Source organism: Hyperolius riggenbachi, chromosome 2 (genome assembly GCF_040937935.1).
Source record: "Hyperolius riggenbachi isolate aHypRig1 chromosome 2, aHypRig1.pri, whole genome shotgun sequence".
Classification (NCBI taxonomy): Eukaryota; Metazoa; Chordata; class Amphibia; order Anura; family Hyperoliidae; genus Hyperolius; species Hyperolius riggenbachi.
In genome coordinates this window covers 431133058-431147254 of record NC_090647.1, presented here as the reverse complement: position 1 = coordinate 431147254, position 14197 = coordinate 431133058, and the positions used below count along the sequence as shown (strand labels likewise).

Below are 14197 nucleotides of genomic sequence, written 5' to 3'. Positions count from 1 at the left end.
ACAGAGGCTGGTTCTGCATACTATCACCAGCCTCTGTGTCTGTACTGTGCCCCCCCCCCCCCTGCGCTCTGCTGTCCCCCATAAAAAAACACCGTGATAGCGACATGCAGCTTGTCGCTAGCTGGCTGTTTACCTTAATGCTGCCGGTCACCACCACTCCCCTGCCTCCTCTATAGTGCCGCTCCACGTCTGCGTCCCTTCCTTCCAATCAGCTTACGGAGTCGGGGAGCGGCGCTATAGAGGAGACGGGGAATCGGCGGTGACTGGCAGCATTAAGGTAAACAGCCAGCTAGCGACAAGCTGCGTGACACTAGCATTTTTTTTTTTTATGAGAGACAGCAGAGTGCAGGGGGAGCTGGGGGGAGACAGTACAGACACAGGAGCTGGTGATAGTATGCAGAACCAGCCTCCGTGTGCTAACAGCATTCTTCGAACCCACCTCAGGTTCTCTTTAACGAAACTAAATTGGACCATTACAGAAGAAATATCCCTGGAAATACAAAATGAGAAGGAGTTGCACTATCAGTATGTACATCGCATTCCACATATTCAGTGTTCTGGATTCCAGAATAGCCGACGGTTTCATAGAATGAAACCAATCAAAACAACCAGTACATTTCAGCTACTGCAGGAATCCCGGTCTCTGCTATAAGACCTTCGATGGCGCCTTTTCTGCTTATAAGCATGCCTTGATTTCAAATCTCTACTACCATGTCTACTACGTTCCTTACTACTGCTTCTTCTATGTGGACTGCAGTCTCTAGAGGAATGCTTTCTATGGGATTTCTTTATTTTTTTATGGTCTTCCTCTTCTCTGCTCAAGTCCCGCTTGTGTCTGGATTTGTACTTATGTTCTCGGTCCTGAGAGTGTGAATGTTTGCTGGTTATGTTGGGGCCTGTGTGAGCGTGAAGCTCACCCTTGCTTTGGTGAGTTCTAACTTCCTGCAGCCTCGCAGTGGGATCATTTCCTGCTGGATGATTATGCTGGATAGTATTGCTGAGAATGCTGGTAAGTGAGTACAAAGGCTTTCCTGAACTGTGGTTCATGGTTTGTTTGCATTCCTGTGGTGCAGAGTCTTCTAAACAGACCCCATTAACCAAGTGTATAGTTGAGTTTGCATAGTGAATATGTGGCCTGAGTGGCTCATACTGAGTTGGTGTCTGTGTTGAGGTAGATGTGGCAGAGTCTCGAGGGAGGTTTTCACTGGGCTTTAGAGGATAACTCTGTAGTGGTGGGTACTCTTCATTCTTCTGAGAGGCAGCACACACATTTCTGTTTAGGAAACTATTCACAAGTTTCTCTCTCAGCTCTCTCTCCTTACGGAATAAAATCAAGGTACGCTCTTTCTCTTCTTCAACACGTTTTAACTCCGCCTCCTGCTGCCTTCTCCTTTCTTCCACCTGAAGGAGCCGAATCCTTTCAGCCTCCTTCTCCTCCTGTTCATGGATCTTTGCAGCCTATAAAATGAAAAGGGAGTGAATATTGAAAAAAAACTCTCAATATTAAGAAAACCCAGGAGAAAAAGTTAATTGCATATGGGTATAGGTGCGAATTTGTGTGTTTTTTCAGCACACAAATGTGCACTGCAATGTCTTTCTATGGGCCTGTTTCCACAAAATTGGAAATTGCATGCAGAAAATAACATGTGATGAGATCTTTGCGTTTCCATGAGTGTTTTTGAATTTGCAATCAACAGTAACAAGTCTTTGTAAAAATTCTACAAAAAAAAAAAAAAAAAAAACAGCGCGCAGGTGCAAGCTAATTTGCATACATACATATACTATTTTGCATCTGCATGAAAGTTTTGCATCCAATTTGCATGTTTCCCGTGGAAACATAGCCTGTCAGTCATGCGGTTTCCAGGGACAGGAAGTCTCCACAATGGAGACACAGACAACAAAAAGTAATCGAAGACCATCCAAATCCAACTCCTCTCTAAGACATCCAGATCTAAAGTAAATCCGTTTCCTAACCTGATTTTAAACTAATTTTTGATAAGGTTCTACGGAGAACGGATGTGCTATGGATGCACAGTTCACTTTATATTTAATATTTCCTGTGTGGATTAGGCAGTGATTAAAGGGACACCTAGGAAGATAACAACAATGACAATTAGGTACAAGTACTGTCACTGGTAATGTGCAGCTACAAGATTTAAAGGGACACTGTAGGGGGGGGGGGGGGGGGGGGGGGGGGGGGGTCGGTGGAAAATGAGTTGAACTTACCCAGGGCTTCTAATGGTCCGCTGCAGACATCCAGTGCCTGCGCAGCCACTCACCGATGCTCCGGCCCCGCCTCCGGTTCACTTCTGGAATTTCAGACTTTAAAGTCTGAAAACCACTGTGCCTGCGTTGTCATGTCCTTGCTCTCACTGACGTCACCAGGAGCGTACTACGCAGGCACAGACCGTACTGGGACTGCGCAGTACACTCCTGGTGACATCAGAGGGAGCGAGGACATGGCAACGCAGGTGCAGTGGTTTTCCGACTTTAAAGTCTGAAATTCCAGAAGTGAACCGGAGGCGGGGCCGGAGAATCGGTGAGGGACTGCACGGGCACAGGACATCTGCGGGGGACCATTAGAAGCCCTGGGTAAGTTCAACTAATTTTCCCCCGACCCCCTACAGTATTCCTTTAAAGGATGTCTTTGATGGATTAAAATCAAACTGCACCTGTCAGTACTGCTGCTATTTTAAAACAGGTTCTGTAACATTTGAGAATGAAATTAGTATATTCCGTTATAGAAGACTGCTATGATGTCTGAACAGACTGAATTTATGTGGAACTGAAGTACCCTCTGACACACAGCCAGCAATGATTTTGCCAATAGTAGTTTTCCAGAATTAATGGTGTTCATATTTTGTGTTCAATCACTGCAGAACAAAAATCCAATCAACAAATCAGTAATATTGCAGAAGTAGTACTATCACATTAATTAAATGTATTTCTGGTTTCCCAAGAGCGATTTCATTATAAAAATCACAATTGGCATCACAAACTCGATGCAAGCAAAAATGTGAATTTAACGGAATTGCACTTGTTAAATTCACATTTTCGCACATGCAAATAAACCTTACTATTGCGCAGGGCTGTGGAGTCAGTGTCATGGAGTCGGGGCAATTTTGGGTGCCTGGAGTCGGAGTCGGGAAAAAATGCACCGACTCCGACTCCTAATGAATTTAAACTGTAATTAAAATAGAAAATATGATACAATTTTCTATTTCTCAGATAATAGTCATCATAAATAATTTATACATACAGTAATAGCTGTGCTTAGTCCACAAAAATGAAATAAACCAATCAAAATTAGTTACTTGTGCTGCTTCAATAAAGCAGTCCCCGTATTTTTAAAGTCAGATATACACATCTGATTGTGATTGTACATATGATGTGTACACAGGAATCTCTTATATATACTAAATAACATCTATGCTGTAAGTATAAAGCCTGATGTGTAGCTGTGTCACTAATAGAGATGGTTAATGAGATGGAAATAATTCTGCGTTGATTCTGATTTATGCAAATGTACTCTTTTTGCTCATGAAATCAAATAATTTGATATGTTGTTAAAATTTGGTTTGGTGACTACGAATTAAATGGTACCTGAGAAGGATGAAAAGAAAAGTTTTATACATACCTGGGACTTCTTCCAGCCCCATTCAGGGCTCGTTTCCACTATAGCGAATCCGCATGCAGGCACTGCATGCGGATTCGCATAGGCAATACAAGTGGATGGGATTGTTTCCACTTGTGCGTCGTGCGGATGCGTTTCGGCGTGCGGGAAAAATCTGCACGACAGGGTCGTCAGATTGCGCGTGCGGCAGGAATGCGGGCGAATCGCCGCTAATGCATTCAATAGGGAAATCGCATGCGGCTTTGTCATGCGGATTTCCCTGCGATTTCGCATGTAAAGCAATGGAGCTTTACACAGGCAGTGACATGGTTAAATTCGCCTGGCTCCTTGCCATGTGAAATCGCGGGTAAATCTGCATGCGGAAACGCAGCCGCATGCGATTTCTTCTGCGGTGGAATCCAGGCGATTCCGCACCGCTACAGTGGAAACGAGCCCTCAGGCTAATCAGTCCCTCGCTGTCCACCTCCACCACCTGGATCTTCTGCTATGAGTCCTGGTAATTCAGCCAGTCAGCACAGTCCGGCCGCATGCCGCTTCCATAGCCAGGAGCGTTCTGCACCTGTGCAATAGTGCTCTGCAGGTGTAGTACGCTCCCGGGCAGCGGAGTCTGTGCATGCGCACTACGCCAGACTGGCTCAAGTACCTGGACTCATAGCAGAAGATCTAGATGGTGGAGGAGGACGCAAGAAAATGTGCATACGAACACATTTTAATGTGAAACATTCTGTTTGTTGCAATGATAAGTGTGAACCCTGACTAATCAGTGCGTGCACTAAAGCACGTGTCTGTTATTAGCTTAATTCATGGTTGTGTATTAAGAACAGCTAATACGCTTTTCTTTTAAAGAACCAGAGCTTGTAAACCCAAAAGTCTCACCTTCACTCTACTAAGAAGCTCCACAATTAACCTGATGGACTGCAAATTCCTCTGAGACAGTAAAAGCTTTCTCTCTTCAAATCGGATTTTCTCCTGCAATCTCTTCTGTTCCTCGGCCTGAAGTTTTTGCAGCTTTTTCTTGTTCTTACGTGCTTCTCGCTCCCGCTGTTTATCTTCTTTTCGTTTTATTTTTGCTTTACGTTTTTTCTCTTTCTCCAGCTCTTCCAGCTCTTTTTGTTTTCTAAAATGCACACAGATCAGTCATGTTAAACACAAACTGGAAGTCAAGAAAAATAACAAAACTGCCAAGTCTCTAATTTATTCAAGCCCCTTTTACACTAGGACACTGTATCGCCCCATGCTATGCTTTCCTGCCGCATACCGCATGCAAGGGCCACGCAAGTCTATAGAGACTTGCATAATTCATGCACTGCAACACGGTGCGCCAGAAGTATTAAAACAGCTGCATTCCCAATGCAAAATCTGCAAAGCCTTGGCAGCTGAACTGTGTCCTAGGCACGGATTATGTAGCAATGCAAGTCAATGGGCGGCACAGCAAGTGTAGTGCGGTGCGACGTGGCACACGTGCATAGACCGACGGCACTCCCAGTGATGTACTTCCTGCCCAGTAGGGAGTACGTCTATGAGCGTGGGTCGGCACTACGCATATGACCCTGCTGGCGCATAGTGGCGTAGGGTCATGTGAAGGCTGTTTTCTGTGGTATTTGCACTGCATCGCTACTTAAAAGTGTGAAATCAGCCTAAAGAACTATCCAGCATAGTCCATCTGCATTTCAAATACTCAAATATGACAAATAAAAAAAAAGCCCCTCATCCTTTCATGGTATTTGAAATGTAGAAAGGTAAGAAGGAAAATGCCTACTGTTTAACAACACGCCTGATTCAGTTGCTTTGCTCTGTGCTGGAAAAAAGCTGTTCAACCACACAACCCCAGCTGAAGCACGTTTGTGGTCCATTCTTAAAGTGCTGAGTGTTGTTAAAATGGATTGGAGCCCTGACCAATAATACCATAAACCTAAATTAGTTAACCCTCTTTTTAGGATACAAGCCTGTTTGCCTCAATACATCATAGGTGTATGTGGATATCTGGTTAAAGGAAAACAGAGGTGAAAATAAACTGATGAGATATGCAATTCTATTACACTCAGACTCCTAAATTTGTTTTTTTTAGAATACCCCCCAGTTTTATTTAATGTTTAGATTTTTTAAAGTAGATTTAAATGTTTTATTGTCTCTGCTCAATGACACAGTCTTTCCGTGTCCCAGAGCTAAAATCTATGAACTATTGACTTTTTTAATCTATCCCCTGCATTCAGAATATGTTCACTTCCAGGAAAATCGTTTTATTGCTGTAACTCCTTATCAATGAAGGTTACGCTATATTCTGACTATGTACTGCACAAACTAAAATTTAATGCAATTTTTTTGCAAAGTATGCAAGCAGCAATGGAGATCCCCAATCTCCACATAAAAATATATAATAAATGCAGAGGGGCTGCAGCACACAACAGGAAACAGTGACAGGGGCTCTTGGTTACGCTTTAACGCACATTAAATTTTGGTTTGTGCTGCTCACCCCTTGGTATTTGTTTATAATTTTCCCCTGTGAGCCTGCATAGCCACGCCCACCTCTAGCACAGTTACGCATATAAATTAGTGCATAGCACATGTTCAGAGAGTTCATTTGGTAGCTAGTGAAAGGTGAGGTGTTTTTAATTTCCTTTTCTCCCATTTAGTTGACTCTGGGTTTTTGGATTAGTTCTCACTAGACTGCTTATAAAAACTGGCATTTTGCATGGTAGAGTAGGACTCACCAGATTGGGGACACTTTGGCGCAGTTGGTGAGCTTAAGCGTAACCAAGAGCCCCATATCACTGTTTCCTGTTGTGTGCTGCAGCCCCTCTGCATTTATTATATATTTTTATGTGGAGATTGGGATCTCTATTGCTGCTTGCATACTTTGCAAAAAAAATTGCATTAAATTTTGGTTTGTGCTGCTCACCCCTTGGTATATCTTTAATAAGTTATAGTAGTGAGAGTCACATTAGTTTTTTTCAGCACCTGCTTCAGCTGTAATGATGAGCACAGTGTGCCTTAAAGAGACTGTAACAAAATGTTCAGCCTTATTTCTTCTATCCTATAAGTTCTAATGTGTTCTGGCTTACTGCAGCCTTTTCTAGTTGCACTGTCTCTGTAATATATCTAATCTTCTATATCTAATCTTCCTTTGTCAAGGTTTGTAGGCCCAAAGAGGAATGCACTGCCTTCTGCTGTGATAGGGAGAAGTTATGCACACCTCCTCCACGCCCCCTGCAGGCTCTGTGTGCGTGCTTTATTTATCCCGCACAGACAGGTCTCTGCTCACAGCCAGGGTGTCTGTGACCTTGTGAACAGCTGTGAGTGCAGCAAGATCAGTTCAAAGCCCATGCAAGCAGCTAAAGCAACAAGTGGGAGAAACACTACAGCAGTCAAGTCACGTTTGAGAGGAGCCACTACAAACAGGCACCTGCTCTGATGATGTATTTACTGTTTGGCGGCTATCTTCATTGTTTACAAAAATAATGAATAAAACAGTGATTTTATCACCGAGAAAGCAGCAGGAGCAGCAAAAATGTCACAGAGGGGGCTGGGAGAAGACTACAAACAGGCTGGTACTTTTATTTATATAAGATTTTCACAGTACAGATTCTCTTTAAAAATTGTGCATAAAACATGCTACTTATTTGTATGCTTGGCAGTGGACCATACACGTTTATCATCATGTCACAGTTCACCTCAGGTACACTTTCAATGAGTTTTGAAACTGTTCCCACTGCTACTACAGCTGTAACTTGTTTCAACAGGGCAACGTGTTTCGTGAGCCCAAACGTCTCACTTCATCAGACCGACAATTTGTGTCGGGTTTATCGCATCTGCAAACATCGGGTGCCTGGGCAGGAATTACGTCACTGAGATTACCGTCAGTCCATGAATGCACTCCGTGACACACCTTTTGTTTACACTATGTGTGCTGCCCATAGACTTCCATTACCCTAAGCACCATGCGTGCTTGTGGTAAAACTCCGCACCCCAATGGACTGCAATAAGTGTGCAAGTCTCCATAGACTTTCATTGCTTTTGCAGCCCCTTGCGGTAAACTAGGATAAGGCAACACAAGTTTACCCTATAAGTGTAAAAGGGGCCTAAAGGTTTCTTAAAGGTTAGGAATTTTTGCTTCTGGTCCCAGATCGCTCAGTTCTCAACAAAACATACAGCACAAATGCTATAAACTGTAAAGTAACTTTGCCAATTGTCAACTAGATACTGTCCGACATCCACTGAAGTGGCAAATTATGTATAACAATAGAACGAACTGCATATTTTAATATCTGCTGAATCCTAAACTCTGAATGATCTCTACTGCTTGACTTAGGCATTACCGTTCCTCTTCTTTCTGTCTCTCCTCCGCTTCCTTCTGTTTCCTCTTCTGCTCCTCTCGTCGCTGTTCAAGTTCTTGCAATTTCTGCCGCTCAAGATGACGCTTTTTTATGGATGCTTCAGACAGATGCTTTGTTGTATCAAATGAGACCTGTAATAAAATTGTAAACAAAATCAAATAACTAATTCAACATGCAAGTTTTCTCACAAGGGAAAATTATAATTTGATATGTAAATTATGCCCAAAAGTCTTTCTATTGATATGCAGCCATGTCTTGAAACTATGGGTACCTGAGGTACTGCACATTGCTAGAAAACTTCCTACCAAATATTGGAAACGTGCTGCAGTCCCTACAAGCACTGAATGGGTTGACTCTGTGACTAAAATTCTACCATTGCGTAAAGCAATTTATGAGAGGAGAGGTACACTCTTCAAATTTAATAAAATCTGTAAAACGTGGAGAGACTCCCCTTGCACCAGAGTATAAAAATTGTTCCCCTTCTCGGTTATATCTACATCTGCCTTCCTGATTGGAAGTGAACAAGTGCTGGTAGCACGATACGGTCGTCTGCGGTGACATATAGGCCTGGTGCCCACTTAACCGCTCTCCTCCTTGCCTGACTACCGACTGTAAGTGTTCAACTTTTAAGCTAATAAACTCCCTAAATACAGTGCTGGCCTTGCTCGCTCTCTCTCTCATTGGCTAGCGATTTGTCCAGCCTGGCTATGCAGCCGAGGGCCCTTTCACACCTGGGCAGTGCAGTATTTTTACAATACGCTTCTGTGCACTCCCGCATACCCTGAAGCAGGATGTCACCGCAGGCACGCGTCACTTCCTGCTTGTCCCAATGCCAGATGGGAAATACCATGCGGTATTCTCCGAAGGCGTTTTATGGTGGTGCGATGCGCTGCAAGTGATTCACTGCATCGCAGACCCCAGTTTACAGTGTGAAACAGGCCTTAGGTATACTTACCTTGTAGTGAACCAAATGTGCAAGTGCTTGTACTGTATCTCCACTGGGAGGACAAAGTTGGTCCTTTGCAGCAGAGAATGTACCAGGGCATGCTGGGCCATTTCAAGGACAATTTCTGAGATAGTAAACTACTGATATAGTAAATCACTTTTCATGGTCCCTTGGAATTTACTATAATGCGATTATACTATAGTGGAACGTTGGCGGTGGATAATTGCAGCCCAGAGAATCTTAATCACTGGCTACAGCTGGGAGTCTGAGGCAACTGAGGGGATAGCAGCAGGGAAGGCTGGGGCACTGGAGTAGATAATGGCAGGGAAGTTGGTGGTGGACAGTAGAGCCTGTGTACAAAGAGGGTGCTGTTGCAGGAAAGACTGTGGAGGATGCTGATGCTGCTGTGGCCAGGGGGGGATGTTTTTTTCTAGTTATAACAAAACTTAAATTATGAAGCCCTTGTATGCATAGTAATGATATTTGATTTGGAAATGAAATATTTTTCAATTAATATTTAAGGACAACCATGAAAGGTAGAAAATTAGTGTCATATACTTATCAACCTTAATCTGAATATAAGCTCAGCTGTGCATAAAGAAATCTGAAAAGCCGTGGATTAGCAGTCACTTTAATCAGTATGAGCAGTGACAGAGCTAAATGATGCAGCTGGAGCTACCCTATTCCAGACAGGCGCAATACAAAAAAGTGACTAGGAGTGTCCGTAATGGCTAGGAAAAGAATGTCAATGCACAAACCTGTGTCATTCCATGAAGCAATCAACAGTTCTTAACACACTAAGCAGACCCCCCCTCATATCAATAAAATGATGTACAGCATAAGTACCCATCAAAGAGATTTCTCAGCATACCATAACTCTGATCTTTCCATCAGCGGGCCAATATATGTAACCAGTCCGTCTAGGTGGCCTCGTAAGAGCTCTGCCATACAGTATTATCAGCCACAATACAGACTATTGTGTTACGTCCCCATTCCGTACATATATATATATTTGCAAATCCACTGAACAAGACTGATTTACCTATACTCCTGAGGAGCCAGATGTCCCATGAATCTGACAAATGGTGTGATTTTTTTTAGACACTAGTTATGTCATTTGCACAAAAACTTACTGGTAAATCTGTGATATATTGGAGAGAAATCATTACTTTGAAGTTCTCAGCTACACAGTATTGGACAGATCTGTTATTTGAACTGTTGGTAATCAGAACTTTACCTGGACTGAGTATTCAGCTGAAGTTATGTCGGATATTCATTTTCTGATACGGTTCCTAGCTAGATAGGTCATGCTAGGTAACCTAGACCTTGCTGAAAAAAAAAAGTCTTCTACAAGTGTGTACTGGGCATGTGTCTTGGGCAGTAACACTTCTAGAAACCTTTCACTGCCTCTGCATGCCTGGAATTTATGGCTTTATTGCATTAGGATAAGTCTTCACTTTTAAAGTAAACCAGAGCTGAATAAAGAAGAAAAATCGATTCCTGCAGCAGCATAAACACGTGCGAGTCCCTCGGCGTCCTCCCGCGGTCTGTCGTTCAGCCGTGCCCAGCCCCGGTAACTTGCTCAGTCACATCAGTCCGCCCATGCGCAGAAAACCTACACTGGACTGAGACAGTTACCGCTACAGTTACAGCTGATCGTGGCTGAACGGCAAACCGTGGGAGGATGCCGAGGGACTCGCACGTGTTTATGTTGCTGCAGGAAGCAGTGGGTAAGAATCGATTTTCTTCTTTATTCAGCTCTGGTACACTTAAAGCTATGGCTTGTGAGTTGAGACAATTTCTGATTTCTAAGTCTCTAATAGGACACTCAAGACTTCCACCTGGTTTTTCTAACTTAAAAGAAAACCTGTCAAGGAAAAAAGGGTCCGAAATGGGTACTCACCTTGGGAGAAGAAAGCCTCTAAATCTTAAAGAAGCATCCTCAATCCACCAGACTGTTCCAGCGCTGTCCCCTCTGCAAACCCATCAACAAGGGCAGAAAAAGCTAAGTCCAATTGGATTTATGCTATTGCGCAGCATGGCCATGCCTCTAAAGGATCCAGAGGCTCCCCCCCCCCCCCTCCCCTGAGGTAAGTATCTATTATTTTTGATTCTGCCAACCTCACAGGTTTGCTTTAAAGGGGAACTGAAGAGAGAGGTGTATGGAGGCTGTCATGTTTATTTCCTTTTAAGCAATACCAGTTGCCTGGCAGCCCTGCTGATCCTCTGCCTCTAATACTATTAGCCATAGCCCCTGACAAGCATACAGCAGATCAGGTGTTTCAGACTTTAAAGTCAGATCTGACAAGACTAGCTGCATGCTTGTTTCTGGTTTTATTCAGATACTACTGCAGAGAAATAGACCAGCAGGGCTGCCAGGCAACTGGTATTGATTAAAAGGAAATAAACATGACAGCCTCCATATACCTCTCTCTCTTCAGTTCCCCTTTAAAGGGAATTCTAATGGTTATTCATGTCGGCCATTATAAAACCTTGAAAGGATTCTTGAAACTATCTCTCCAGAAACAAATGGCAACGCTATGCATGCTTGGTATCTTATAGCAGAAAACTAGTTCTTTGTGCTTTCAACGATTGGAAATTCCCAGCAATCATCTAGAAAAAAAGCATGCAGAACTACAGGCTGTACAGTACTCCATATTTACATTACATCCCATTCTCCTACATTTACTGATATCTGACCCCATGTATATCAGAAAGCTTTCTGCCAACTGAAAAGAAAAAAGACTGCCAAAGTGCCTCTTTCAAAGGAACTCCCCAACCCTTCCAATCAACACTGTTACGGAGTAATGTGTGTAAAGAAGGTCAATGAGATACCAAAATTTCATTTCGAGTTGGTGCTAATGTTATGTTAATTACATGCAAACTTATACAGCTTGGAACTGGACCAGCTTAGTATCTGATCATTTTTAATGACTCATTACAAAGGCTGCATACATTTGCATAATATTAACATACAATTTGTATCAACTTGAAATTATGAGCATCTGTTTGACCATCTCTAATAAGCAGCATGCTAGAGTTTACTCTGCTGGGACACCACATCCCTCTCCACTGGTATCTGAAGAGTTCTACCTGAGCGTTTCTTTCCACCTTGAAGAACCGAAGGGAGTACCTCCATGAAACGTGTTGTCTACTTATATAACAGAACATACATTACCTTTACCTATGCTCCTGCGCAAATCTTCTTAGCGTCAGCCACCTAGCAACCAAGTGGTGTGAGCAGCACTGTTGCACAGCAGTTTGATGCGCGCGGCTACGCCTCTCCTCTATGAGAGCTGGCAGCCTCGGTGCGGTGCATGCCGCCTTTCCTAACTTGCTGACCATCTGGAGGACATTTATCAAGAGTGTCTAAGACAAAATATTAGTAGGTTTTTAGAAATCCGTGCAGAAATGTCTCAGACAGCCTAAGAAATCACTAAATAGTGCAGATTTCTTCTAAAACTGTTGTAAAATAGGAGGTGCTAGCCACTAGGAGTCGTCTCTCAGACAGTGCAGTGTATGAGGGGAATTGCTGTTGCTGAGGTAACCAACACCTGCTGTATTGATAGCAACAGTCTCTGAGGAGGATTTCAGCAGGGGGAAGGAGCACCACACAAATCATGTCTAGCCTGAACTCTTCAATCATGTCTAGCCTGCAATTCTACATCTGTAGAACTGCTATCAAGCACGTCTTAATCTGCGCCACTTTAGGGATGGATTTGCACTTTTCTTAACTGTAGTGCTGCTCTAGAAATCCACGCTAAATTGCCACTATTACATAGGATTTAAGAAGGTTCTTATCATGCAGAACTGTTCTCCCTGCTGGTTAGAACAGATTAAGAAGAAAAAAATATTGGGGTAATGCGTTGATAAATCTCCCCCTCTGTCACCAGTAAACTACTGGGAGGCTATACTGAGGGAGGATCATCTACCACAGACAGTGAGCCCAGTCCCTAGATATTCAAGTTGGACGCATGCTACTACAGACTGTTTTCCTCACAGCCACAACTAAGAAGGCGAGACCTGTCCTGGATAGGGACATTCACTGTTCAGTAAACATGCTGAGAGCGCTCTTTCTTTCTTGTTCCTTTCCATACTATCAGAGTGGGTCAACCTCCCGGCAAGCACAGTATGGTCCATCAAGTAGCAGACCTGCCAGCAAACAGAAGCCTGGGATTCTCATCAACATTCCTACCAAACACTGGACTGACAAAAAGTTTGCAGCAGATACACTGCATAACAAAATACTATTTTATGGAACTTCTAAAAACAGTTTAAACAATACAATACAGCATAGTGAAACATTACTTTATTAATGGATGCACTTGTTAAAGTTGGGAGTAGGCTGTAAGGAAACAATCAATGCATGGATTAAAGTATATCAATGTAAACCAAAGCTAGGCTACATAAAATACTCACCTTTATGTTGCATGCAACAGCTTTACCATCTTCACCTTTGTACATCAGCTTCATTCCACGCAAAGCATTCATGGCCTTGGCAAAACCAACATACTCTTTATACTGTATATATGCTTCAAAGTTCAAGTGCCCCCCAAAACTGAATGTATGGAAGTTCCTGCCAGTCATTTCTTCTCTGTAAGGGTCAAGCATGGGGATGTCTACATTCCTGATTTCACCAAAGATGCTATAGACCTTTTTCAGAACTTCCTCGCTTGGTTTTTCAAAACCGGAGTCTTTGACAGCGAACCACTTGCAAGGAAGGCCTTCCAAATGAATAGTGTCCGGTCTTTCTCCTGGCAGATTTTCATCCATGTCTTCAGCATCGCGGAAGAAAGAATCCCAATCATGTCTAGTGGGAAAATCTATTTTATATTCTGCAGTTCTAACTTTTAGAATATCAGAGAAACCACTCAGTTTTATACTCTTGCCATCTAGTGCACTTATAAAAGCCTTCACCAAACTCTTGTTCTCTACTTCTCCTTCAAATCGGATAAAGTCCATGGTGCTTTTGGAGATCCGTAAAGTGGAAAACTGGTGGTTATTCACCATGCCTTTAAGACGTTCCATTACTTCCCAGTTAGAGATGGACTTTCCAGGTTGTTTCAGCTGAGGGAGTGCCACTCTGATGATCATCTTGGAGATGGGTTTGAGGTACAGACCGTATGATGCGCATAGCTCTACAGCTTCAGAGGTGTCATGGACTATGGTAGCCGCAGCCATACCTTTCACTTTCCTGTTAAATGATAAGATTTAGCTTTAACAAGTGAATATAACATTCTACACCATACACTGTAGAATGGCTAGACTAATGCTAACAATGTG

At 43.0% G+C, this 14197-nt stretch overlaps 1 protein-coding gene across 2 annotated transcripts in view; it reads right to left on the bottom strand.

Moving 5' to 3' along the window:
* Positions 1–397: 397 nt before the first annotated feature.
* AKAP17A (A-kinase anchoring protein 17A) overlaps positions 398–14197 on the bottom strand; it is a 126835-nt gene continuing 113035 nt past the window's right edge. For both annotated transcript variants that reach the window (XM_068269942.1, XM_068269941.1), the window contains exons 2-5: positions 13334–14108; positions 7951–8099; positions 4511–4751; positions 398–1458 (exon numbers count right to left, since the gene is read on the bottom strand). In XM_068269942.1, coding sequence (XP_068126043.1) covers positions 619–1458; positions 4511–4751; positions 7951–8099; positions 13334–14095 — 1992 coding nt within the window. In that variant the 5' untranslated portion in view covers positions 14096–14108 and the 3' untranslated portion in view covers positions 398–618. The remainder of the gene's footprint in view (positions 1459–4510; positions 4752–7950; positions 8100–13333; positions 14109–14197) is intronic.